The sequence below is a fragment of the Aythya marila genome (assembly GCF_965140915.1).
Source record: "Aythya marila genome assembly, chromosome: 2".
Lineage (NCBI taxonomy): Eukaryota > Metazoa > Chordata > Aves > Anseriformes > Anatidae > Aythya > Aythya marila.
The window spans coordinates 42,128,699-42,155,765 of record NC_139043.1 but is presented as its reverse complement, the minus strand read 5'-3'; the positions used below and the strand labels follow the sequence as shown (position 1 = coordinate 42,155,765).

At 39.7% G+C, this 27,067-nt stretch overlaps 1 protein-coding gene across 3 annotated transcripts; it reads left to right on the top strand.

Annotated features, from left to right (window-relative positions):
* The first annotated feature begins 288 nt into the window (after positions 1–288).
* AZI2 (5-azacytidine induced 2) lies at positions 289–26,992 on the top strand. 3 transcript variants are annotated; one of them, XR_014316866.1, is made up of 11 exons: positions 289–480; positions 9,487–9,716; positions 10,843–10,968; positions 11,264–11,363; positions 12,480–12,628; positions 14,675–14,736; positions 18,187–18,302; positions 21,713–22,181; positions 24,421–24,736; positions 25,678–25,755; positions 26,208–26,509. XR_014316866.1 is itself a non-coding variant. In XM_082752865.1 (8 exons), the coding sequence occupies exons 2-8, from the start codon at positions 9,492–9,494 to the stop codon at positions 22,105–22,107; spliced, it is 1,173 nt and encodes a 390-aa protein (XP_082608991.1). In that variant the 5' UTR covers positions 289–480; positions 9,487–9,491; the 3' UTR covers positions 22,108–24,083. The 3 variants fall into 3 exon arrangements, 1 of the variants encoding a protein (XP_082608991.1); XR_014316865.1 differs by having other exon boundaries at positions 25,678–26,992; XM_082752865.1 differs by lacking the exons at positions 24,421–24,736; positions 25,678–25,755; positions 26,208–26,509 and having other exon boundaries at positions 21,713–24,083.
* Positions 26,993–27,067: the final 75 nt, after the last annotated feature.

Sequence of the window (27,067 nt, the reverse complement as noted above, 5' to 3'; positions counted from 1 at the left end):
TGTGCTTGTTTTTGCGTTCCTGTCAGGAGGAACCTCCTGGCAGCTCTGCGTTCGCCCTCAACACCATGGATCCAGACTTGGCAGATCGCCTCGTCAGGACGATCAGAGCTCCCGCAGCGTGCTTTAAGCTTATTGCGGCATCCGAGGGGAAAGAAAAAAAAAAGACAAAAAAGTGGTTTTGTGAGGGAGCCTTCCCGGCGTGCTGCGTGCAGGGCCTTGCATGCCGGGGGTTGTAGGCGCCGCCGGCCGCCTCTCCCCTTCCGCTCGCTGCCCTGCCGCCGGGGCGGGGCCGGGACTTCCCGGCACGGAGGAGGCGGCCGGGGCCGGGGCCGGGATCACGGCCGGGCCGGGCCGGGCCGAGCCGGGCACGGCGATGGGAGCCCACGGGAGCCCGAGCGGGGACCGCGACGGCCGGCGCCGCCCCGCCGCCGAGGCCACCGCGCGTTAGCGAGGCGCCAGGCCCCAGGCGGGCCCGCAGAGGTCGGTGCTGCGGGGCTCGGGGGGGGCTCTGCGGGCACGGGGGGCACGGGCTTGGGGCAGGTAGAGGGGAGTCCGGCAGAGGAAAGGAGCAAACTGAGAGCTTTGGTGTGAATTGGGAATAAAGCGGGGTGAAGGGCTGGAGGCGGCTGGAGTGCAGGTGTTGCAGGCCGTGGTGCACGGGAGGAAGGAAGTGGGGATGGGTGTTGCGATGCTGTCATGCTGCTGGTGCCGAAAGCTGCAGAAATCACGCCTTCAAATCCTTGTGTTTCACCCGGCAGGGAATTTACCGTCCTTAAATAAATCAGCTATCCAGTAACTTACACGCGTGAGCAGCTTGGGCCGTAAACTATGCCACTGGGTGGTCTTGGGCGCTTTGCATTTCTCATCGGACCCCCTAATTCCCTTCCCGTCTTATCCTCTGTGCACGCAGTAAAGCCAGCACTTGAAAAAGCAGAGTGAGGGAAGAATTATTGTTGTAATATCGTCGAGTCTGCCATGGGCTCCAAAGGTCAGATGCTCTTCCGAGATAGAGCTGCCTGTTGGCTATGGGAAACATTTCATTTCCTGGGTGTCTAATGAAATGCTGCTACAGCTCTTAGTACCGGGTATCTGTCAGCAAGCAGATCCTGGAATTTTTAGCCTAGAAACCAAAACAAATCTAAATTACTACTACATTTAGTTCCTCAGATAATGGTTAGTAATAAAAGAACTCATGATAGAAATAAATGTCAATCATGTGATCCCGGCGTAATTTGGGTAGGAAGTTATTGCCCCATTTGTGGGTAATCTGAGCGCAGTTGTTGAGGTACTGATACGTGAGTGAAGTCACTTATTTTTATTGGAAAGCTTGGGTCTGATACGTGTAGAAAACTTTAAATTGTTTTGGTCAGGAGAGACACAAAACACTTAGAGTGAACTCTAGAACAGATTCTATGAGGGTTTTATACACACCATGTCCTCCCCCAAAATAATTAACGCATTTTTCCTAAAGCTACTTTGTGCATGAACAAACAGCATTTAGTATACTAAGAGTGGAAGAATAGAATAAATTCATCTCATAGTGTTGGAAAAACTGTTATACGAAGTTGCAAATCCAGTAGTATACGCTCTTATCGTATTAGGAGAAGCGTTATGACTGGAAAGCATTCAATGATAGATGGGTATTTAGGAAAGTGAAAACTAACCTCTCCTACGAAGACAGGCTGAGGGAATTGGGGTTGCTCAGCCTGGAGAAGAGAAGGTGCCGGGGAGATCTTATAGCAGCTTTCCAGTGCCGAAAGGGGGGCTACAGGAAAGCTGGGGAGGGACTCTTTGTCAGGGGTGCAGTGATAGGACAAGTGGTAATGGCTTTAAGTTTAGATCAGGTATAAAGAAGAAATTCTTTTCTATGAGGGTAGAGAGGCACTGGCACAGGCTGCCCAGAGAAGCTGTGGATGCCCCATCCCTGGAGGTGTTCAAGGCCAGGCTGGATGGGGCTTTGGGCAACCTGGTCTGGTGGGAGGTGTCCCAGCCCGTAGCAGAGGGCTGGAATGAGGTTATCTTAAGGTTCTTTCCAACCCAAACCATTCTGTGATAACCTGAAAAAGTGCAGGCCTATTACTGTACATGCTGTTGATACCTGATTTCTTTAGAATGCAAATGCATGAAAAGGCTGAGGGAAATGGGATAAAACACAGTGGGGGTTTGGCTTTTGTTACATGTTCCTTAAACAGAGGAAGCCCAGATAAAGGTGTCCGTATTCAATAAAACAGAGTGGCAGCGAGACTGAGTTTGTTAAAATGGCAAAGCTGGAACTAATGGTAGAGTCAGGCTAGTAACTAGCATGGCAAAAGTCAATGGTGGGTTTAGAGACCCCAAGCCAAATGCGATTTATTCAGAATAATCCATTTTATGTTTTTGTTAGGTGCTGTACTGTAATTAGATTCATTAAAAATACTGCGTGTCATAGAAAATTTGGAGTTGTGACCCATGAGTGTCATGAAGTCCAACCTCTGGCTCCACACAGGACCACCCAAAAATGAGACCCTGTGTCTGAGAGCGTTGCCCGAATGCTTCTTGAACTCTGGCAGGCTCGGTGCTGTGACCACTGCCCAGGGGAGCCTGTCCCAGTGCCCGACCACCCTCTGGGTGCAGACCCTTTCCCTAACCCCCAGCCTGACCCTCCCCTGTCCCAGCTCCATGCTGTCCCCTCGGGTCCTGTCGCTGTCCCCAGAGAGCAGAGCTCAGCGCCTGCCCCTCCGCTCCCCTCCTGAGGGAGCTGCAGGCCGCCATGAGGCCTCCCCTCAGCCTGCTCTGCTCGGGGCTGAACAAACCCAGGGACCTCAGCTGCTCCTCATACGTTTTGCGCTCTAGACCCTTCACCATCTTCATAGCCCTCATTTGGAGGCTCTCGAACAGTTTTATGTCCCTATACTGTGGTGCCCAAAACTGCATGCAGAGCTGAGGCCACTCCAGAGCGGAGCGGGACAATCCCTTTCCTCACCCAGCTGGCAGTGCCGTGCCTGACGCGCCCAGGGCACGGTCAGCCCTTTTGGCTGCCAGGGCACGCTGCTGACTCACGTTCAACTTGCTGTCAGCTAATTGTGCAGTCATGTGTGTAATCATGTAACTAATAGGTACGTGGTGTTCAGTATACAACATGGGTGATGCTCCTAAAATTTGACAACACATCTGGGGAGAAGAATTGGTGTTTGTGAAGGGGAGTGAAGCATGAGGAACTTGAAAGTTAGCCACTTACAAATTGCTTACAGAAACTTGTGTTCAAATGATTGGGTTTGTTTGAAATGATGAGATGTAAACCTGCATGTTAGTGAGTTACGGGATGACCACGGGCTATCAGCGCAAAGCAGGTTAACTCGTCTTTTAATAGCTGCAACAGGTGAGGTGTTTCTAGTTGAATTAACAGTTAATGCAGTTACACAAGGCTTTTACAATACCTTGTCACTAAACCCATGCACTTACTGAACGTGATTTAATATGGCAGTTGCATTACGTGGGAGGAAATTTAAAACTGAAGGTAGGACCTATTATATATTTTACAAAAGATGTTGTTTTCAGAAAGAAAAAGAAATAAACCAAACAACAACAAGCAAGCAACCCTGTTGCTGTTCTTTATAAATGTTTTGAAATGGGAGGTGTCTATTAAAATAACAGATAATGTTAGCACAAGAGCATATGATTCTCTCAGGAACCTTTGAATAAACTTGTTTGATGTTAGGAAGGTCTAACAGCCAGAACACACATTGCTCCTTCCCGTGTTTTTTTTTTGGCATTATTGCTTCTAATGAGTTTCAGGATTAAATCTGATAGTTTAATAAACAGGATTATATGACACAGTGGCTTCAAATATTGGAGAACAATATCTGATTGGTTACAACGCCTCTTTCTTCTCCTTTCCTTATGGGTGTTAGGGAAAGTGATTAGGGACAAAGTGTTTTGCAGCGCTGGAGGCAGCAAAATGAAGTAATTGGAAGTTCTGATTCAGCTGGCGTTGTTTTGAAGATCGGTGAGTATATTAAAACTGCAGAGCTGTGTCCTTGTAAGCAGCGATTCCTAGGGAGGATTGTGAACGTTGCTGAAGGACAAGCAATGGCCAAAGATAACAGCGACTGGGCTGCATGTAGGCAGAGTTTTTGTTCTAAAAAGGAAGCCGCTATCTGCTTTTAAAAAGGAAAGTTTCAGTAGAACAGACCGTAGAGGACTGGAATCACAAAAACCATGAGATCTCTGAGAGATGCAAAATGACAAATGTTTCGGATGGTGAATGTCTTGCTTAAGTACCGTGTGCCATACACTGTGTGGGGCTTTTGTTGTTAGCTGCAGGAATTCTGTATTTTTTTATTTGTTTTTTGCTGCTGTGCTGGAGTATCTTTCTAACCTCTGAACTATCCTGAAATTCAAGTGGGGGTTACAACACACTCGTTTCTGTGGGTCAGATATATTTGTTGAATTTAATGTTTTATTTTATACCTGCGTGCATGTACGTGCCCTTCTACATAAGGCGAGGTAAACCAGTACAGAAATCGTACTCTGTGTTAACACCTGGAGCCTCTTCATACCACCACTGTGAAGTCAAACCCCTTGAGTCTGAGAGGCAAACAAAGTAAAATGGTTCAGACTCTCAGTAGCCTAGGGGAAAAAAAATCAGGAAAACACCATCTTGAAGTTATTTGCATTTGGCATTTGGAAATATTTCAAAAACCATTCTGTTCTGTCTCGGAGCACAAGAAGGGTCAAAATGGGAATCTGCTTTATACTGTGAAGAATTTCGTGTAATCCTGCTTTTACCATCTTTCCTGCTGATCCAAGTGCAAGATTAGGGTTTCAGCCTACAGAAATCTGTTAGTGCAGGGCTCTGTTTGCTATTAGAGCCTTTGCATCCTGGAATTCATTTAAACTGCGTTCCTCATATGTAAAATGTGTTTTGTATTTAACCACCTCCCATGGTGTTAATGACTAATATTTGTAAAGCTCTCTGAAGAGAAAAGCTGCGGTTCTGCCAAGCATTATATTTAATATATTAAATCCTAAAGCTGTTCTCTAACTTGCATTAGGTGTCAATGGCCAGCAGAAGGGATTTCTGGAAACCATTCTTTTCTGCAGTACGTGAAAGAGAACTTGTGTGCCATCTATTCCAACTCATGTGCTTGTAAGCAGGGGACATAATTACTTCTGCTAGAACTTACTGCTACAGCCTGTCCTATGTTTCCTTTTGGAGAACATGAATCATTTCATACAAGTGCTGATACTGGTAGTCGTTCAGTGTTTTTATTTGGGGAAATAAAGATTAGAACCCTTTTACATGGGCCATTTAGTGTGCAGTTCACTCTTAAAAAATATTGTAAATGTAACATGCCTCTTTGTCACAGACCTTCCTTAGGTTGGGATGTGTGGTAATTTGGGATTGTAAACTTGCTTTAGGTAGGCAGAGGTGGACAATAATTCTATTGTTCAGCATTAACAACTTGTCTGTATATTAGTTTAAATGTTTTAATGTTTTAAATCTTTCATGTTAACTGGTTACCAGAGATCCACGTTCACCCAGGTGCTTTTAGAGTGCCAGCTGGGTGGCATTTGCAGCCCAGCACGTGTGCAGCTTCCTACTGAGGAAGCCAACTGGAGTAAAAGACAGGCAGGACTCAGCAAACTGTTTTGCAAGCCCTTCTGCCACTGCTGGATTTGAGGAGTCCTGACTCATGGAATAACCTAATACACACATTGTCTCAGAGGGCTCTTCCTTGATTGCCCTTTGCAGTTCTGATTTTCTAAAATGACGTAATATATCAGTGGAGAAACTAAATTTTGATTCCTATGCTTAAACAGTAGAATTGAAAGCTGCAGCTGTTGTCAGGGATTTCTTACAGATACAATCCCATTTTTTAAAGTCTTATCTTCTAAGAGTTTCACTCCATTGCTTAAATATCTCAACAAAGCTTCCTGTGAAGAAAAGTATTTGTAAACATGTTATCTCTTTAGTTTTTTTTTCCTGACAATACAGCAAAGAGTTGGGTAAACTGTGTTTCACAGTAACCTTCACAGAACTGCTGATCTTACTGTTTAACAGCCAGGTTTTATTCTTGTATGAGCTTATGTCTCCTATTGGCCTTTTAATACCAGCTTAGCAGGTGCAGGAGAAATTACTTTGGGGCTTGATGGTGGCTTTGTTTTGTTTTGTTATTGGTGTTTTTGTTTTTTAATAAGTCAGAAAGGTTTTTGCAGCATAGAGATGCACTTTTCTGCCTTCTTCCTTTTTTTGTTTTTAGGTTTTGTTGGTTTATTTAGATCAATTCGGCAATGCTGCTCTAATTTTCTGTTGCAAATTCTCCCCTGTGTCCATATAAAGTGTCCTGCAGTTGGTGAGGTGTGGATTGTAACTTACCTTTGGGTTATCAGTGAGTCATCCCGCAGGGAAGTCATAGCACCTTTTTTCCTTAAGACGTTTGTGTTATATAGTTGCATGGGTTATGAGATTTGAAACCTTTTGAAACATGTAATAAGGGATATTTAGTAAGCACAGACAACAGTGACCTTTTACTTATAAAGTTAATTATTAAAGTTATGTTGTATCAATTCATACCCTTAGATTTGATAAATACATTTTTCTTTATTTCTTGCTTCCATAAATTTGGTGCAAGTTTTGAACTTTTTAAAAAATAGATGGTAGAGAACATTGTTATGAGAAAAATGGGGAGCTGTTTAGACTGAAATAGGTGAAGACTTCCTTTCAGATTATGACTGCTAAGACATTTTCTCATGCTACTGCCAGACCGAATGGTTTGTTTTGCTTTCAGTTTTGGGATCAGTGCTCTTTTCAAAAACAAAAATGTCCTTTAAGATAGAGAGGGAAATCTCCAAATATCAGAAGCTTATTGTTTTATGAAATGTCTGCACTGTAGCTTTTTTTTTTTTTAAGTGATGTTATGCCACATTTGCAGTAATGTAAAAATCTTACCGCTTTTTCCTCCATGTGATGCTCTGAAATTCTGAGTAAATTGGTGTTCGGTGGCATTCATCTATTTCCATGAAAGTGACATCAGTCCCAAGCCAATGTGAATATCCTGGTGAGTTTTCATTCTTGGCTGAAGCTGTTGAGATTCCAGTCAAGAGAAGCATGTTTCATGATAAGAATTTTCTTTTTTGATTGCTTGAAGCCAGCAATTAGATAATCCCACCAGCCCTTCTGAATATCCCCCTTTCTGCATTTAGGCATGCAGTGTCTGTTCCCGCTGTCCCCTCCAAAATGTGTCATCATCAGATCTCTTCTCACAGGGGATGTCTTACGTGGGGCACCTCTCTCAGGAGAAGCAGGCTCTTGTTTGGCAGGCTGTTTGTCTTCTCCTGGTGTGCAGTAAGATGACTCAAAATGCATGTGCCAGAGCTTCCCGAAATGTTAAACTTGTGCGTTGAAATGTAGAAAAATAATATTAGAAGCCCTTCTGAATTAGGTGAAGGCTGATTGTTTGCGTTGAAAATACCATCCTATGTGCTGCTTTAGGAACAGTATCAGAAGTCCAGAGTTCAGTAACCCTGTAGGTTATCTGACAGCCGTTACGTAAAAATCAGTAAGTATACATGTAACTTGTCCTCCTAGTGGGTGCACTTTAAGGGTGTAGTTGAATTTATAAAAAATATTTGTGTGAAAATATGGAGTCCTACTTACTTGGAAGGCCTTCCTCTTCCGGGAGGTCATAAAGGCAGCAATATACCTCCTTCAAGGTATACTTCCTTCACTCTACCTCCTTCAATCAGGTAATGCTGTTTGAATGGCAGTGCTTTTGGTCAAAGTCACCTTGTACGTGGAGCTTTAAAATCCTTACTAGCAGAAGGAAGCAAACTTTTTTTGCAAGGGTCTTGCTGTGTAAGCATGAGGTGGAATGACAGGCAAGGGAAGCTTTTTCTTTCATTTTCAATCTAGGATATGTAATACAGTACACAGTGCATCTGTTCACATCCTGAAGATAACCACTGGAGGAATTTCAGCCTTGATTTGTGCATAGTTTTCTTACTGCTGCAACTCCACCGCTGCCTATTTAGTATCAACGAGCTGTCACAGCTTTTATCATGTTGTCTGTCTGGCTTGGAGCAAGTTGAGGCGAATGTGGTAACAGCAGCATTGTTCAGCTGTGTCTGGGCTACAGAGCTCTTCGTAAAGCTGCAGTCCATGCAGCTTTTCCATCGCTAGAAACAGAGGAGTGAATGGGACCACATAGATGAAAGGTTAAAGGCAGTCGATCCCTTTACCTCTTCATATTGCTGAACAAATATCCTAGTCTAAGAAGGAAGTCTAGTAACTGAAACAGCAAATACACAACTGGGGCACCAGCTGTGGGTGTGGGTTTTTCCCCGCCCAGTGTCCACGTCTGCCCTGCTGATCAGGTCAGTTCTCCATTGAAAAAACTTTTTTGTTCAATACGAGCTGTCTTTGTTGCATTCATTTCTTTCATTCCAGTGTTTCTGTTGGGTTGCTATCTAGTCGTCAGGAACGGCAGGATTTGGGAGTGAGGGGGTGGAAGGATTTTTTTTTTTTTTTTTACTAGTAACATCAGTAGTTTTAGGGTGGGGAGAAATGCTTTCAAATACTGTACATTAGTATTGCACATAAAGATGAGGAATCTTGATCTTGAACTAAATCCATGTGAATGACCCAGAACTTGTTTGTGATAACTAGTCACGTGAAGGAAAATGCTGTTGGGGCTTCTCGTTTAAGGCCTGGAGTTCAAGGAAAAGGTAATGGAGAGCACAACAAGAAAATACACTACCTTCTTGTTGAGTATTTTGCTCAACCTAAATAATGTGTTGCAACAAAAGCTCAGTGCAATCATTACTTTAGATTTGTCATTCAGGTGGATTTGCCTAGTCATGCCCGTTTTATGGTCAGATTACTGTCAGTTTTCTGCACACATGTTGAGACAGATCATGTTGTGAAGTATGTTTCGTTTGCATCTTATCTGCAGTTAAGAGTGACTCGTTGTGTGGCAGGATGTTTTCTGCTGTGACTAGAGAGTAGCTAACAGTGTAGGCTTTTTAAGGATTAATGCTAGTGTTCCATTTAAAATTTTGGGAACTGTAGAAATATTTGCATTCAAGAATGAATCAAATAAGATGCCTTTCTTTTGGTGTGCTTGTGCTCAGGAAACGTAGTTGGTCAGTTTCTCACAACTGAAATGTTTTTTTACTGTAGTTCAGTGTGGAATTGAAAAAAACCCTAGTGAGACGTGTCCGTCAAGTTTAAATATTTCATACTAGCCAAAGGTTATAGGGTGGTGTAAAACCTTAATAAAAAAGAATTTGGGGACTCAGAAATCTGATGCATACTCAAAATATTTTTATCAAGTAACGTCTTTTTTTTTTTTTTTTTTCTGCAAGATAAAGGTATTTCCCAGATATTCAGTCTTGCTGTCTTACTTAAGCAGAAACATCCTCCAGTATTTGGAAGATTTTCAGACTTGAGACTCTCGATGACCTTGTCTTTGCGAAAATTTGACTCACATCTATCTTTTTAAACAGCTGACATGGAGGAGCTGATAGAGGATGACATCTGCATTTTGAACCATGAGAAAGCAGACAACAGTCATAAGAGAGACGGGGAGATTCCTGTTTCAGCTTACAGTGGAGATGAGTCTGTTGCTTCCCACTTTGCCCTTGTCACCGCATATGAAGACATCAAGAAGCGGCTAAAGGAGACAGAGAAGGAGAACTCCGTTTTAAAGAAAAGAGTGAGAATTTTAGAGGAGAAGGTAAGAAAAATGTTAACTTATCAACTTTACCAAGAAACACATGGGTTGTTACCTTTTCGAAGTTGTAAATTTCAAAGTGTAATGAAAGTCAGGAAGTTTGCTAAGGCTTATGTTCTATCTGAATGCCTCTATTTGGAAATACGTGTAAAAAACTTTTTTTTAGGGTTGAGGGGGGAAATGTAAAGGACGAAACTTAGTAAGTAATACACATACTTTGAAGGTCAATACAAAAGCAAAGGGCAGAGATAGCAAGCCGTAAAAATAAGAGTTCTCATACTTTCTCCTATTCCAGGTATTAATCTGAAAGATATTCGTAGTAGCTATATTCCGTCAATGCTTTGATTTTTGTATTCTTTTTGTACGTCTTAATTTTTAAGAAAATACTTACAAACCTATCACGAATCTGCATTACGTACACTGAATGCTTTCAAAAGTCTCAATTCTTTTATAGAAGGTGTGAAGAATAAAAAGAATGAAAAGCATAATGTGATAGTCAAAACAAGAACTTTCTATGTGAACAGTTGCAATTTGAGGTCTGTAAGGCTTCTTGCTGTCTTACCAAATACACTTTTACTCTGTCAGAAAGAAGGGAGCAATCTTATTGGTAGTGCTTATTCCCCCTTGCTTGTCGTTTGCCTTAACTGGCAATGAGACAGCAGTGACCTGGAAGTTAATAGAGGTATTTTTAAAATAATTCTGCTTTGGCTTTCCTCATAGGAATACACCAGGGGAAAAAATACGGTATTCATGTTATGAGTCACTATAAATGTTTAGTTTGCTCAGAATTTTCTGTGTGTTATATCTTCATGTGCTTAAACCTCTTTTTCCAAAATGTAGAACTTGGAATTTTTCCATCTATAGAACTTGGAAAAAATTTGTTTAAGGAATTGTCGGTGTAAGTAATCATGACTAGTGGATTTTTTTTAAATACTCATAGCAGAAGGCTAGCAAGGACTAAGTATGGTTTCTAGAATTCCTAAATGGTCTTTTTTGTACTTCTGTAAAATTTTGGTCCATATCAATGTATTTCATTAACGTTTTTTAAAACTTAAAAAAAAAAAAAAAAAATTCTCACTGTAAGATACAGAACGTATTTCTCATCTCTTTTCTTGTCTCTAACTTGTAGCTGCTTGGCTCTCGACTGGAGGAAGAGCGCAGTTCAGTTGGCCGCGAACAAGTAAATAAGGCATACCAAGCCTATCGGGAGGCCTGCATTGACCGAGATAATCTGAAAAGCAAACTGGATAAAATAGTAGGTCTTCCTAAGTAGTGACTTAAACACTTGTAGAATGAATTTTTAATTGCTGAAGATCTGAGGTATCACTCCTTTAGGTTTTCTAAGTACACGGTGATACTTTATTTAGGAATGACAATAGTTTTAAGTGTCTTAATTTTCTTATAGGAGTAGGCTAATGGTTTAAAAAAAAATCCAAGCAATATTTTTCTAGTATTTAGAAAAAATAATGGTTTTTAGAAAAAAATGATTTTCAGATGTGAGAAGAAAACTTCCACAAGGTTTTTATTTTTTCTTCTCTCTTGGAAAATAGAAAAAAGAAACTACAGAATCCTTGAAAGCCTTGAATGAACAGTTGCAGTCTAAGGAAGTAGAGCTCTTGCAACTAAAAACTGAAGTGGAAACTCAGCAAGGTATGCATTTGGTTGCATCTTAATATATGCTGACTAGTTTTAGTGGTCGTATTATGAACTCAGGGCATTAAGAGTTTTAATCATATATAGCTTTTACAAGAAAATGCTGTCTGTATGTTTAAATCTATGGACTGGACTTCAGATTCTATACAAATGCAGTCATTTGAAAGGTTCATATAAGCAATGCTATGCTTGAATTGCATTACTTTCCAAGAGGACCTGAAGCATGTGATGTGGTACTTCCATTGCACAATGTTTTTAAACCTAGAGGAGCAAACTACGTGTTATAATAGCAATTGTTGAGAACATAATGGTTTAAGGAGATATGAAGTGCAGAGTTTATGAAGAGAGCTTTGAAAATGTGATTTGAAGCCTTGTTGGGTAATCAATTTTATTCCTAAGTGGGCTCTGAGTGCCTTGTTTAAGAAACATGAGTGTAGCTTAAGCTTGTATAAATCATTAAATCCGGAAGTGAGTGCACCATGTCATTGAAGACTGGGGAATGTCTTCATATCTTGTTCTTGTCCTCTAGCTAGCCTCCTACAACTGATGAGATTAGGTTGCTTCTTAATAGTAATCACATGATTTTATTATTATTTTTTTTGTCTAATGAAGTTACTTTTTCTTTTGTTTTTCTGCTTGGAACTTCTTGATATACGAATTTGAAAACAAACAAACAAACAAACAAAACAAAACAAAAAAACACTTGGTTCAACTGTGCAACAATACAAACCTGAGGGGAAAAGGCTTATGTTTTCAAAGCATGTATGGAGTGTGCAAGTCAGTAATATGCTATGTGTTTCTGCCATTAACTGATTTTTTGCATTTCCATTGTTGGTTTTTTTTTTTTTTTATGTTGCTTCCTCTTTTTGTTACTTAAAATCTCCAGTGCAGTTCTGGAAAGGAGGACTGTGTACTTTAAACTCAGAGAATGGATTATTTCTCTACCTACAAATTGATCAGTGTTACTGTTTCTCTGTTACCATGGACTGCAGTTTATTCAGGATAAGGTTTCTGTAGAGCGTAGACTGGTTGAGGTGAAACTGTATGTATTATAGGAGTTGTATTTCTTGAATGGGGACTGAAATCTGATTGTCTTGTTTGTCTTTTTTACAGTCATGAGAAATCTGAATTGTAATCAGTCCAACTGGGAAATAGAGAAGCTGAACAGTGACCTGAAAGTGCATAGTCTGGAACAGGATCTAGAAAACCTCAAGCAAGAGTGCAGTAGTCTCAGAAAGGAATTGCAAAAATATAAGCAGAAGGTACCTTCATTTTTAAGGATTTTTTTTTTTGTATTAATAGATTTGGCTTTGTTAGAACATTTTAACTATCTTGTCCAAGCAAAATAAAGGGTGAAGAAACGGATACAAAAAATAATTGGTTGCAAGATGAACATTGTAATAAAATTAACCTTAAATATTGCCATAGGCTGGTTTACTTTTGGAAATAGTGCATGTACATAGGTGAGATTACCCAGATGTTACCAATAGAAAATAAAGCTTTACTGTTTCTTTAAAGTCACCATTCCGATCAAAGTGGCTTATGTTGGTATTTTTCTCAGGCTGAGCTTTTCTGAATGTTTGAGCCAAACATGGTCTTTTTTTTTTCTTTTTTTTTTTTTTTTTTGTAGCAACAATGGCATGCTTGTGTTTCAAGATATTATGAACTTTGTTTAAGGAGTTCTAACACTTTTCTTTAGCATAGTGGCATGAAGCGTGTCAGAAAAGCAGTTTTTTTGTTTTGTTTTTTTTTTCTTTTTTGTAACAAGATGCATCCTGGGCTGAGCTAGGATACTGGTGAGAACTGGAACCAGTAGCTGGGACCTTACCTTGAGGTATCCACAGGAAACAGCTGAAACAACAGGAGGAGAAGACAGTAGGATTTGAATGGCGAAGGCTAGAAGAGACTGTCATAGTGGGAGAAGAAGAATGTTGGGAATAGAAAGAACATGAAAGTGTAAGGTACTAAAAGAGAATGGAACTAGTTGTGCAAGTAGATAAAAAAGGTATTGAGGGAAACACAACAACTGTTCAGGCAGTCTCAGTCTTATCCCTAGCTGCTCATTCTGAGATTGAGCAGAGATTTGTGAAGCCTGGCATTGGATGATGAATTTAGGATGAGAAAGCAGGAATTAGGTGGGTGGAATTGATAGTTTGGTTAAGGAAATGAAAGGGAGATCTGAGACAGAACAGGCCTTGTGCCTTGCATTATGGAGCAGTCTGAAGGAGGGGAATTGGGTTCCTTTTGGATGAAACTAAGATGCACCCCAACCTCTTCTGGGCATTCAGGGACAGGACTAGAGCTAGCCTCAAGCGATGTCCTTCTCTCCTGCCTCCCTCAAAGCATACATAGCTGGAGCATTCGGTTCTTAGCACTGAACGGGTCCCTACAGGGTTGCTGAAACCACTCTCCTAGCTTACGTGGATGTGCTTACACGTCAGCCGTCTTGTGTCAGGTTTATTCTGCGTTTGTTCCACTAGGTGGGGATAAAGCACATTACCTGGAAGGCAGGCAAGATGTTTTATTAACTCTCATTACTGTTGGTTGTTGTGTTCTTTTAAATCTGGAATTATTGTAGATATTTGCAATAGCTTGTAAATTCTGAAGGTGTACTTGAACTTCTATGCAGTTTTGATGTCTTTATGTGGTTTTATAGAAATAATTGAAGATTGCAGACTTCAGTGTGCGAATGAATGTTGTTAGAAAAAAGACTAAAATAGTGTTTCTAAGAAATACCAAACATGACACTATTTAATGCTTATGCCAGCAGCTTTTGTTGTAAAGAACAAGTAGAAGGAGCAACTGACTTTTTTTTTAATGTAATTTCTCCTTGATCCTGGTAACTGCTTAACATAGGAAGTAAAAAAGTAGTTTTCAAATGTAGAATAATATACTGCAACTGAGGTTTTTGAGTAATGAAGTTGAATCTCTGGGTGGTGGTAAGAAAGTCTTCAAAAGCGTGTGTGGGAGAGAAATATGATTAATGGGTAATCCAACAGGTCAATATTGTTTCAACATCCTATATATATATGGTCTGTATATATTTTTTTCTATATGGGTATTCTTACTCAGGTTTTGCATTGTGGTTGATGCCATATGTACATTATACTGACAAGTTGCTTGAAATTTTGGTAGGCCTGAAGCCACAGTAACTGGTATCAAATTAGTTATAACTTTGTCTAGAGGGAATGGTAGCAGGAGGGGTACGTGAAGAGTAGGAATATGAATGAGAACTCATCGCAGTATTTTCAGATAGATTTTGACTCACCTATTCATTTTTTTTTTCTTCCCCTCACTTTGTTATGCAGGACCAGGCTCAAGATGGAAAGCCATTAAATGGAGACCACCCCCAAAGGCAAGACATTCAGAGGTATGAAAATCTTTCATGTTTTATACTTATTTTACTGAGAGACAGTTATTTGAGGGTGTAGATATTCTTGCAGCCTGCGCAAATGTGTTATTTCAAACTACATAATCTACTTTTAAGTCTGGGCACTCTGATTAAGCAAAGTCATCTTCTCTTTCCCTTTGTCTATGAAGACAGAATGATGTCTGAAGCCCAGAATTATAAGAAAGTATTTACATTTTCATATTGTATAGAAAATGAAATTATCTTGGACTTAAAAATCAACTATTTAATAATCCGTTGACATGAGGAGGTGGTAGATGAACTTCCAAGTCTCATCCCAGCTATAGGAAGTTCTTTGTTTTGCATATGAGGAGGTTTCTGTGTTTGGCTGGTGGCTTCAAATCTCTTGCTTAGTATGAGAATATACATTTTTACTTAGTGCAGTATAATAATAGCTCTATTAGAAGACATTGAAGGATATTTTTTTTTTAAATATAGAGGTACCAATATTTGACCTATGCAAAAAGAAATGATTTTCTTGAAGTTTTAGTGGAACAGAAAGCGTTCATTATTTTACAGGCATTCAAATAGTGAATAATTGTGCTTTTGGTAGTGTCCTATATTATCCTGTATTCAGTATGTGTGCCATGTTAGATAGTAGATATATCCCTTAAGTCTTTCATGCATTGAAAAACTTCTTTTCCATAAAGTTCCCAAATGTTTTGTCTTGCAGAAACGAAATACCTGCATCTCTTATGCATGGTTATGCCAATGCACTTCCACAATTTTCCACAAGAGGGTAGAGTGCTCCTTCATAATGACAGGTTGTTTAGAGAGGATCTTTTTGCTTACTTGGCTGTTGAAGAGATGGGAAAGGAAATCAGTCACTGAAAGAACCCTACAGACATTTCTTTCATATGTTCTCTGATATAATGATGATAACATTGTAGATGCTATAAACAAATTATACTTTCACCTTTCATCTTGACTGGATAGCTAGCTCACACTTCTCTTGTGGTTTCTGCTGGAGCTTCGTAGTCAGTCTTACACGCCTGAAAAAAGGTGTTACCTCAAGGTAAAACAGCTCTGTTTGATCTTCCAGAGCAAATTTATTTCAAGAAGTCATGTTCAGGTGGCAGCCATCAGAATTAACATATGTACAGTGTAGCGTTTAGTGTAACATGATACACATAATGAGCGTGTGATGCATTTGGAATACGTCAGTCCATCCAAAAATCTGTGCACGGGGATGAGGGGGAACACTCGAAAACTCCTATGTGAAACATTCATTGTAGCAAGCAATCCTGCTGTTTATGGAAGCCAAAGGCATTTGCAATTAGTGAACTTTTTGGAAAGGAATTATTTCACATTTGTCAGCAGCCTGCAAATCTGACTTCAATTTAATTTTTTTTTTTTTATTTTGCAAATCTACTTTGCTGCAGATTAAGCTATAGTGATTCTAAAATCTTCTCATGTAATATGTTGGTTTTTTTTTGTACAATGATTATATTCTGATTGTGCTTTTCAGGATGGGGACTGGTGGCAAAATAAAAATTGTAAACATTTCAGACAGATGTACGGATCATATGTTCTGCTTATGTTCTTACTGTAGTAATTACAATAGTAAAAAACCTAAACAAATTGATTAAATGTAGTTCTATATTAGAAGAAAAAATACGAGGTGCATTTGTGGCTAAAAATGCTTTGTTTTTCCATACAGAATGAACTGTGCAGAGCACAGAAACATAAGGGAAAAATAAGTTCTTATATTCAAACTTTATGTTACATGTTAGAAGACAATATAGGGTAAACACCCAAGCACATGAAATCCTTGCTTTTTAGTTGAAACTTCCTTGAAAATTGGGCTTTGCAATGGGATTCTAGACTAATAACCCCCAAAACAATTCAAATATGTTATGTGATTTAAGTGGAATTTTGGTACCTGCATCCCTTTGCAAGATCCTTTTTAATGGAGCTAAACTCATGTTACAAAACTCTTTCTGAATCACAGAATTGTGGAATGGTTTGGGTTGGAAGGGACCTTGAAGATGACCTCATTCCAATGCTCCTACCATGGGCAGGGACACCTTCCACCACACCAGGTTGCCCAGAGCCCCATCCAGCCTGGCCTTGAACACCTCCAGGGATGGGGCATCCACAGCTTCTCTGGGCAGCCTGTGCCAGTGCCTCACCACCCTCATAGTAATGAATTTATTCCAAATAACTAACCTAAATCTACCCTTTTGCCAATATACCCCCTTGTGCAATCGCTACGCTCCCTGATAAAGAGTCTCTCTCTATCTTTCTTAAAAGCCCCCTTTAGGTACTGGAAGGCTGCTATAAGGTCTCCATGGAGCCGTCTTTTCTCCAGGCTGAACAATTCCAGCTCTCTCAGCCTTTGTAGAGATGAATGGTGGATAGATGGTCACAGACACTGAGCTGTTCCTTTATTCACGACTATGTGTAAATATTGGACAGTTCTGTTTTAATGTAACCAAAGTTTGTTTAATCTTATTTTTGAGACTTCTTAAAAAATAAATAAAGGATGGTTGCAACATCAACTTAATTAGATGAAAATTTTACAATTAAAAGTTCAGAGTCAAGTGAATTTTACAGGTAAAGATGACAGAAGCAGAACTTCTTCAAATACAAAGCTGCTAACTTTTCTGATTTTTGTTCTTCATTTTCCCACTAGCTAATTATCTGAAACTTCAGCGTTGGCACAGTGCTGTTATTGCTAAATACATTTCTCAAATTATGCTGTCTTATCAGAGAATAAATTGGATCTTCTAATTTTAACCCTTTCTGTTAAGGCAGTATATTAATTTAAATTAGATGACTTGAATATGAAACACTGTGCTGAATTATTTTGCCCTGTGTGTGTATGTGTGATCTGTTTGGACCTCTAGAATCTAGTCTGAATTCACTGTAGCAGAATGAATGGTGTAAAGACCCAAATATTGATTTTTGAGTATTTAAGATTGTGATCAATTAATGTGACTAGGATCATAACATATGATGGTGTGTGGGGTCATTTATCAAAATCCATTCAATGGTAATAGTCTACCTTGCTTGCAATTTAGTGTTCATTTAATGTATTTTACAAAAATACTCCCTTGAGACTACTAATTTTATGGGAAGATAATTTAAAATAATGATATTGGAGAATAAGCTTCATATTTCTTTCCATTTGGGCAATTTGAAATTATTAGTATTATCTAGTATGTTAATGAAAGACTTTCATATTTTAATGTATAATATATATGTATGTAACTTATAAAGATTGTAATATAGAAAAGTTGTTCAGTTTAAGGTAGTTATTAGTACTGCTCAGCTCATTTTGAATTATGGTACTCTAGTGAAATTGTCAGTGTATGTCAGGTAAAAAGCCTTGGGAATGTTAGCAGGCATGGGAGTGCTTTAGAGGTGGCAAGTATTTAACTTTGATTTTTTTTATTATTATTTTGAAAGTGTGCAACAAGCATATTGGGATCTGAAGAGAGAAATGTCTAATTTGCAGCTAGTGACTGAAGTGCAAGCTGAGGTTCTACGAAAACTGAAAACAAACTCAACACCGACCAAGAAAGGCAAGTCAGTAACAGACCTTACAAACACAGATCGTAGATCCACGCTGCACCATTTTCAAAAGAAACTGGCTATCATATCTTATCAGAATCTCATCAATTGAAGTTGATAAGCTAGGCTGTATTATGGTTCCAGCCTACCCGTTTTCTGCTTCTGTCTTATACTGGTCAACTTCACACATAAAGGTGTTGCTGATGTGTTTTTTCTTCAGTACTGTATTCTGTTCCCCTTGTGGCTTTTTTCTCAGTCAAGTGTTGCTTATGTGCACAAGGCTGAGGTGTTAAGTTTACTCGTATTTGACCTTTTACCACAACTACTTCATATTAAAAAAAAAAAAAATCTTTTCAAATGCAAGTCTTATTTTCTCTCTATAGAATATATAAAGTATTAATATGGCAGCATTTTAAAATTAACTTTAATTCCCTTATGGCTATATATTTTACATTAGCATACAGAGAAGTTGCATTTTCTAGCATAGTGCTATGCAAGATGACATTTTGCTGACTGATGTTGCAAAACTGCTTTATTTCTGCTGCTACCTTGCAAACAATTTAGGGGAGCGTATTTTCTGTTAGCAGTTCATCAGATGTTTTTCTCTATTTTACATGTGTGCTTCTCTTGATCCAATTGCCTTGCAAAAAGGTTATTATGGTGGGACCAGACCTAATCAGTCTGTTTATCTTGGTGTTTATTTCCTTTGTTGTCTGCTCACTTGAGCTGTGGTATTTACTGTGTTCAGAACACTGAAGGTGGTGGTCAAAGAAACTGAACTTGGTGTGGTAGTGACAGTCTTGGATGTCCCTATCTACTACAAGATCAAGATATTTTGTTTCTAACTGCTTTGATGGGCTCACTGACTTAATGATAGGATTCACCTCCAGGTCAATGACTGGCTTTGTCTGTGGCCAGCAGTGATTAATGATCATTCTCTGGTACTTGGCTGATAAATTATTAACACTCATTCTAGACGTGATTGTATTGTTACCAGGTTAGCCTGTGTTCCTTCAATTCTAAGACACATATATCAAATAACTTCAGTGGAGAAACGAAGAACTGAATGAGTTTTTAACCCTGAAGTCTGTCAGGGTTTGATGTAATTGTGTAGGATCTTGCTGGTTTTATTTTTAACCTGGAGTTACCTGTCTTGCCACTACACAAGTACTGATCTTTCTCTTCAACCCGGTGAACAAACTGAATTTGTGCAGTTGCTAATGCATGCGTACATCCACAACAATAAAAGGCAATCTTGATTGAGTGGAAAAACAAGGTATTTTGCCTTTCACTCTGTAGGTTCTTCTCAGAAAATTTTCAGAAGTATGTGGACAGCTTTGGTAGAAACTAGAATTTATTTCCTTGTCTACCTTGCTTGTTAGCCACGCTGAATGCAGTGCAGATATGTCTGTGTTAGTATTGGTAGAAAAATATTGGCTTATATAAAATGGGAGTAGAACTGACTTAAAACTTCCTTTTCTTGTAGTACTAGCTATTTTCCTTCACTCTTTATAGCAGCAACTATATAGTTATAGTATATAGTGTCAGGGATGGGGGGGCTTTTTTAAATTACTATTTATCATCTTTCAAGGTGCGTGAAGTCTGTGGAACACGGTATTTCTTGCTGAGTGTTTGATGTTAACAGTATCAGTTAACACACAGATTCTGCTTAGCTGTCACTTATGTAAGGAGGCCACTTCTACACATCTGCTCATGGGTTTTTGTTTTATTTTCAAAGGCCGTTTCAATAAATCACGTGAAGCCCAACTTTCTCTTCTTGCCCAATGTCTTGGGGCAGGTACCCTTTCTACCTTTGCTCTACCCTTTTAACAGGTAGAATTTACGATTGAAAACCAAATTTCTGCTTTGCTGATTAGTATTAGTTGTCTTATAATAAAAACATTAAATAAACTACCTCAGGTACCTCAACAATTGACATGGTACAGAAATCTTACCTGAAGTGACTTCAAGATAGCCAGCAAAACAGGTCAAGGATTGCTCTTGTACTCTTGCATAGCTGCTATGGTTGAACATACCTTGACCACGGCAAACTTACCTGGCTTTTTTCTGTTTAGCTCTGGATGAACTGTTTTGCCACTAGAGGAGGAAAAAAAAAATAATAAAAACAACTTATTCCTTGAAGAGTAGCTGAGGGTACTCTTCAATTTGAATACTGCAAACATTGGAGTTTGACTAGTTCTAACCTAAGGGATCATGAAAAGTAAATTATGCCACCTGTTCACTCGTGGGGCTGTAATGCCACACAATTCTGAATATAGGTGTGCTGCTTCAAACTGCCAAGGTGTTAGATAAGTTAGTTTAAACATTCCAGAGAGTAAAACCTGTCTAAGGTAGTAGTATTTCAAATATGTTACAGTAGATTACATTTTCCTTAAACTTCTAAGGGTCTATAGACCTTGAATGGCTTTTTATGCCTGTCAGGATGAGGTGGCCAAATCTAATCTATCAGCACATCTTTCAGATATGGTGTCTCTCTTGCTGGAAAGTCCTTTTGGCTGACATTTGCAAATTGGGTAAGATCCTTTAATTTTTAGTGACAAATTGCAGTTGCAGTCTTTGTCTGAGATACTGACTCTTTGTCCCTAGAATTAAAGTTACAAATTACAGTTCCTACTTGAGATTCATAACACTTCTAGAAGACTACCTATGAGTTTATTTAACTGTAGGAACCATTTATCTGCTCCATTTATGTAGTACTACAAAATCATTGCCTGAAAATATTTGTCTGTCTCTTCAGGTGTCTGTTGAAGTTGCAGCTCTTTCATGTCAGGTAGATGCTGTCCCGTTTCAAAATCCTTCCCTTCCTAATATGGTTTAAACCTCACCTGGAATTTCAGATGGCTGAACAGTGCAATCTGTGGCTTTCTTTTCAAAAGTCAGACAATACAGGAGCACAGGGACCCTGTAGCATGCATTTTCTCCTGCTTCATGGAGTTTTCAGGCTCTTGGCAGCCTGAGAGCATGCCTTGTTAAAAAAGAATCAGTAATGTAGGAAGAAGTGTGTTCTTACTGAAGCAATATTCTGAATCTGGTCGATTTTTCCAAGCACATGGAAATTCCTTCTGTTTCAGTATTCATTCCAGTCTTGTCGAAAAAAAAAAAAATATTCAAATTATTCTACCTGTGTTGAAGCGGGGACTGGGGATTTTCCTTGGAGTTGGGTGTATTTCAGACACGATGATTTGAGGATCTCTGGTTCATCTTGCAAAATCTGAGGAAGTTAGCGTGTTCAGTTTGTAGCATTAAGCAGTTACTGAAGTAAAAAAACTGTTTGCAAACTTGTAGCTTGAAAACATTGGATTTAACATAACCTGCTGTACTGTAGGACATTTTGGAGTAAGTGAAAAATGCACTAAATAACCTATTATTTAAAAATATTTTTATCATCTTTTTTTTTCAGCTGCCTCTTCTGCACCAGTACAATGTGTTGACTTGAAGAATGTTCCGAAGTTGAACTTGACATCTGGGGTGGTGGTCTATAAAAAACTCTCCCAAAATGATCAAGTACTGTGCAATGCTGTACCTCCCCCTCTGCTGAGAGATGGGAAAAGCCCATCTGAAAGAGTGACTCTGCAAGCATGGACAGATGAGAGACCCATTCCAGTTGATGGTAAAACGTTCCAGGAACACCATTCGTATGGAAAGAGTTCTCTGGAAGATAATTCCTGGGTATTCCCAAGTCCTCCGAAACCTAACGAGAATGTGTTTTGGGAAATGAAAAATAAAACAACTTTGTTAAACTGTCCAGCAGATTACCTGGATCAGTGTAATCAGAACTGTCTGCACAAGAGCTAAGCAATTTTTAGAATGAACTGAAGCGTTTTAGAATGATTCTGAATAGGCACCTTACTGCTTGAAATCTTAAAGAGGTAAACAAATGGGTTGAAATGTGTTTTGTTTTGGTTTTGTTTTTAATTCTATTTCCAAAACAGAAAGCCTAGTCTTCCTCTGCTGTACATCAGGAGAAGTTAAAGCTGCGATAGCGTACTGTGAACGAATCTAGCACGGGGCCTAGATAGACTTGTCTTGCAAATGGCACACATTTCTAAAAGATTACAGTGAGAAGTTAGTTCTTGGAATAAAACAAAATAATCCAGTTCTGTATCTGTTTGCTATTTGTATGTTATCAAGCACTTGGTGTCATGTTAAAACTTGTTACAGCTCTGAGCTTAGTTTTGACAGCATTTTTTTCTCAGATTAAGGCATAAAATGAAGATTGGATTCTCTCTTCCTCTCTCCTTACAAATAACTTTGATTCCTCTGGTTTAGAAATGCATTTTTATATGATTTTTTTATAAGAAGGGTGAGATTTTTTGTCAAAACTTTGATGTATATTAGATAACGGCAAGGGAGAAATCACTCCTACGCTGTCCTGTTTAGATTGCACCATTTTGGGCCTTACTGTGGATTAAAAAGGATCATAAGTAATGCTGCTGAACACAGTGAGTCGTAGATGTTCAGCCCGTTTCCCTCAGTTTATGCTGTAGGAAAGGGGCTTCCTTCTACGCACAGCGGTGCCTGCCGCAGAATCGTCCTTCTCACAGTGCAGTTATCCTTACTGTGCCTCCTTTGCACATCGCCAGAACCTTGACTTTTTATTTGTGTGGTTGTTCAGGCTACTAACTTTTCTTTTATTAAAGAAACAAAGCCTTAATTTAATTGGACTGGGTGTTGATACACAGAAGAATTTTGGTGGTATCTTTAGTGCTCCATTCAGAGCTGAAGTTACTCAGATTTGCAGATGATGGGTGTCCGAGTACTACTTGACCTTTTTTTCTCCTCTTAAGGCCAAGAACTGTTTTTAGACAAATACAATTATGCCTAGTTTTTTTAAATCTGCTCTGCTTCTTATCTGGCTTAATACAACAGGGTTAAGTGGAATTGCCTCGACTGCTCAATACTTGGAAGGAAAATGCGTTGTATTTTAGATCCATGATACTTGTAATGGGTGGGAAGGTATTTAATACTAAAAATGTTATGTACAGATGTGTGTGGGGCTGAAGTATTCAACTTCGCAGGTCCTGCTTGAGATCAGTGTAATAAAAAATTAATTTCACAGCTGTTTAGTAGCAAATGATCTTAAAATTGCTTGCAAATACACGGGGAGGCTGTGGCTGTAGGATAACCTTTGTAATGATGGGTGTTCCTTAGCCAAGGCACTCCATGGTCTGTGTGGTTCCAGGCACTTTTTTTCCCTGTGGAATGAGTGCTTCATGTGATGCCCATCCTCTCCTGTTTCAGTTTGTCTAGCAAAGTTGAGAGAATGCCTCTCGGATAACTTCTATTGTATTAGTGAACAGCATACATAAATAATGTTTCCTGTTCACCAGATAGTGGTTTTTATCTTTCTATCATCTTGCTCACGTATAGTGGCTTGTCTGTGATTAATGGAAATGGTGTCAGATGCTGGAATTTATTCTGACCAATGAACACAGCTGACTCAGGGGAGTACAATCTCTTGGAAAGTAATAGAACAAAACCCAATATGCATAAAACAAATCCAAGTCACTAGGCTTTAGCTGATAGAACCAACTACCTGTGTAATAACAAAGCAGCAGGAAGCATTTCTCATGTGGCTGCATAAACTACATGGTATCTAGTTCGAAAGTAGCTTACTTCTTGGGGCTCCCCACCCCATCCTTACAGAGATGGATTTTTTTTTTTCTAAGTATATTATTCAGCAGCCATCTGCATGATTAATACTTTGATTTGTGCAATGAAGGAATTCTACTGTGTAAGATTTTTAATAAATTATTTTTGTTTGAAATTGGTTTAACTTATAAATCTCCTTCTAGTAATTGGCACAAGAACTGTTACTTGGATTTGATTTCTTGATTCTGTAGAAAGGTCACTCCAAATACAAAGGGTTTGGGTTGAGGTTCATTCTTCTCCATTCAGGATGGAAATAAATGACTGCTTCAGTGCATGGTGGGAGAGGTGTTCTCTTGGAGATTGGAACTGAGGGACCTGGTTACCTTAAGTTCCTGGGTGTTATTGGGGTTTCACTGCTGAGTCCAAAGCCGCCCTGGCAGCCTGTCCTGTGTGATGGGGAAGCTTCATTTTTAAGTTTTTCTGCAGTGACTAAGAATTTCCAGGCTTTGCTTCCAGCTCCTGGTTTACCTGTGCTGCTTACTGTGCCGGAGAAGGGGCCATGGAAGGAAAAGTGATATTTGCTGAGAGGGACTTCGGAAGTGCTGACATCTGAGAGAGGAGGGCAGCATCACGGAGAGCTTGCTGTAGGCAGCATTTCCAATCCAGTCACTCATTGCCGTGGCCAAACTGCAACATTTGAAAAGGAAGTCCCCAGCTCTGCAGCCACTTGGGAGCCGGCTGGCTTGTGAAACATCTGGTGGTCTGAAGCATACAGTCAAATTTTGACTCAAGATGGAAAAGTCATTTAAATCCATGCCACTAGTGCCTTAAGGTACTTCTTCCATTTTCATCGTAGTGACAGCAAATTAAATGCTGAAGTAGCTGTAGTAAAGGGGCTGTGGTGCTTTGTGTGCTTTTATTACATAAAGCAGTGACATTGCACAAGGTAAGGCCCAAAACCTTCAATAAGTATGTAAAGTGACCAAAAATAATTACTTGAATGTGAGCTTGGAACATTTTAAAACTTCACCTACCCCATAGTTTTGATAATTTTTAATTTAAGAAAGCTCTAATTCCATTCAACAGCAATGAATGACAGCTTTTGGGCAGGACGAGGTTGTTGCTTTGCACGTTTAAGTGAGCATATGGCAGGCTGATGAATATGTATTTGGATGTTTGGAGACTTGGACTAACCTAGTAGCACAATGTAAACTTCCACTGTAACTTGATTAATTTTAACCATTTTAAACATCTAGAAAGCCTCCCTGCCAGTTTTGTGGGTTTTCAGCTGCTTCGTTTTCCTCCTATGTGAAAATATCCATAGGGAAGAAAAGCCAACTCCCAAATTAGCTGTAATGTGCTGTCAAATTTTTACAGCTGGAAGAAGGTGAGAGCTGAGCCAGACATATGGTGGAGGTACAGGAAAACAATAGCCATGGCAAAGAATTCAACACAGGCCCATGTAAGCATATGAACTATACTAGAGATGTAAAACAGGTTTAATCAGATTTAATTTCAAAAACTCTTTGCAGTAGACTTGAGGGATCCTATGCTCAACCACCTGTCTTTTTAATGATGTTGTGGCCTAGTAAGGGAAGAGTGAAAAAGCTTCAGTAGCTGAACAGCTTGCCTGCGTTTTATTCTGCTCTTCGGACAGGTTCAGTGAACAAAAATGGTGGAAAAAAGATAAGGTGTTTCCCTGTTCCTTTGTGTAGCGCAACTATAGAAATAAGTATGATTTTTAATGGGTCAGACTTTTGCTTCTCTTTGTAGGGGGAAGAGTATGCAACTTGCAGTTGTATGAACGTGGCACAATGACAAAAGTGTTTATTATTATTGTCAGCACTGAAGGTAAGCCCTTGCTTTCATTTTGTTGCATATTCCCAAGTCCTGCAAGCAGTTGAACCATTTTTGTAAAATTCTTGTCTGTAAGTGTTGTGACATGAGCTGAAATCGGTGCCCCTCAGTCTGTTCCCTTTCGCAGGGCAGAATTCATTGTGTTGTGCTTTGAGGTGAAAGCTGAAGCGTTCTGAGCAGCAAGGCAATGCAAGGGGCAGTAACTGTTGTACTGAGGGTGTTTTGAGCAGGGAGTTTGATCCAGGGGAGAGGCACGGCTAATAACCAGATGCTTGCTGTTACTATAACTAGATGGAGTGCTTGTTTCAAATGTATTTGAATATTTTTGCGGACCTGTAAACAGAACACAATCTTGCAGGCTCTGCTTGAGGAGGAGTATGAAGAAGAATGCACTTCACTCCATTACTGCTTTATCGGTACTATTGATGCTTTATTACCTTGGTTAGAATCTAGGGCTGCTTCCTGTTAACCTGAGTAGAAAGGAGAAGCTGCAGCTGCGATGAAAGCAAAACCCAAAGCATTTACGAGTAAGAGTTTGTCACTTCAGAGTTCTCATTCCTTCATTTTGACTTTAAATAAAAAGTGAAAATGCAATTAAAACACAAGATACCGCACAAGACTTGACGAATACAAAAGGTGTGAAATCAAGAATTCAGAACTAGGAAACATCAAATCAAGGCCGTGGGTGTGTTGGAGGAAGCTGATGCCAGAGCCCAGCTCTAAATGCCACAGCAAAGGAAGAGGTGTGAGAACCCAGTTCTTACACGTGCAACTATGTAGGTAAGGTGAGTGGGTTACGGCATGATTTAGTAGGTGCAATTTCAGGCTTGTCAGTAGAGTTTGCTTGGCAAGCAAGCACGGGTGGTTGCAGTCATGCATATGAAGCACGTATAAAATGGTAGGGGAGTAATACTTGCAGGTTAAACAGGACTTTGTTCTGTTATCGGTGTAAGTCCTACCAGCTGTACCAGTCGCTGCACTGGCATTCCTCCTCACCTGCTTCCTGCTAGGCCTGAAAAGAAGGAACACCCACACTGCTGCTGTTCCTGTCTGTAGTGAGCAGTGGTGGTACAAGCCTGAGTGAAAGCCAGGAGAGCAGGGTGCTGGCAGCACAGGGCACTGCCTCTACGAGGATGCTTACCCCAGCCCAAAGCATGTCTGTCCAGGCTTTTGCCAAAAATGATGAACAAAAACCTCCAAATGGAGAGCCTCTAAGTGTAGCAGGTGTTCCTTCACAGTGGAGTAACAGAAGAGTTGCTGTCTTTGAGATATAACTAAATGAGGGACAGCATTTATCTTAGGATTC

Bases quoted from the DNA above. Each gene is read 5' to 3' on its own strand.
- AZI2 (XM_082752865.1), top strand. From the start codon at position 9,492: ATGGAGGAGCTGATAGAGGATGACATCTGCATTTTGAACCATGAGAAA. The intron at 9,717-10,842 runs GTAAGAAAAATG...TCTAACTTGTAG, and splicing joins TGAGAATTTTAGAGGAGAAG to CTGCTTGGCTCTCGACTGGA. The intron at 11,364-12,479 runs GTATGCATTTGG...TCTTTTTTACAG, and splicing joins TGAAGTGGAAACTCAGCAAG to TCATGAGAAATCTGAATTGT.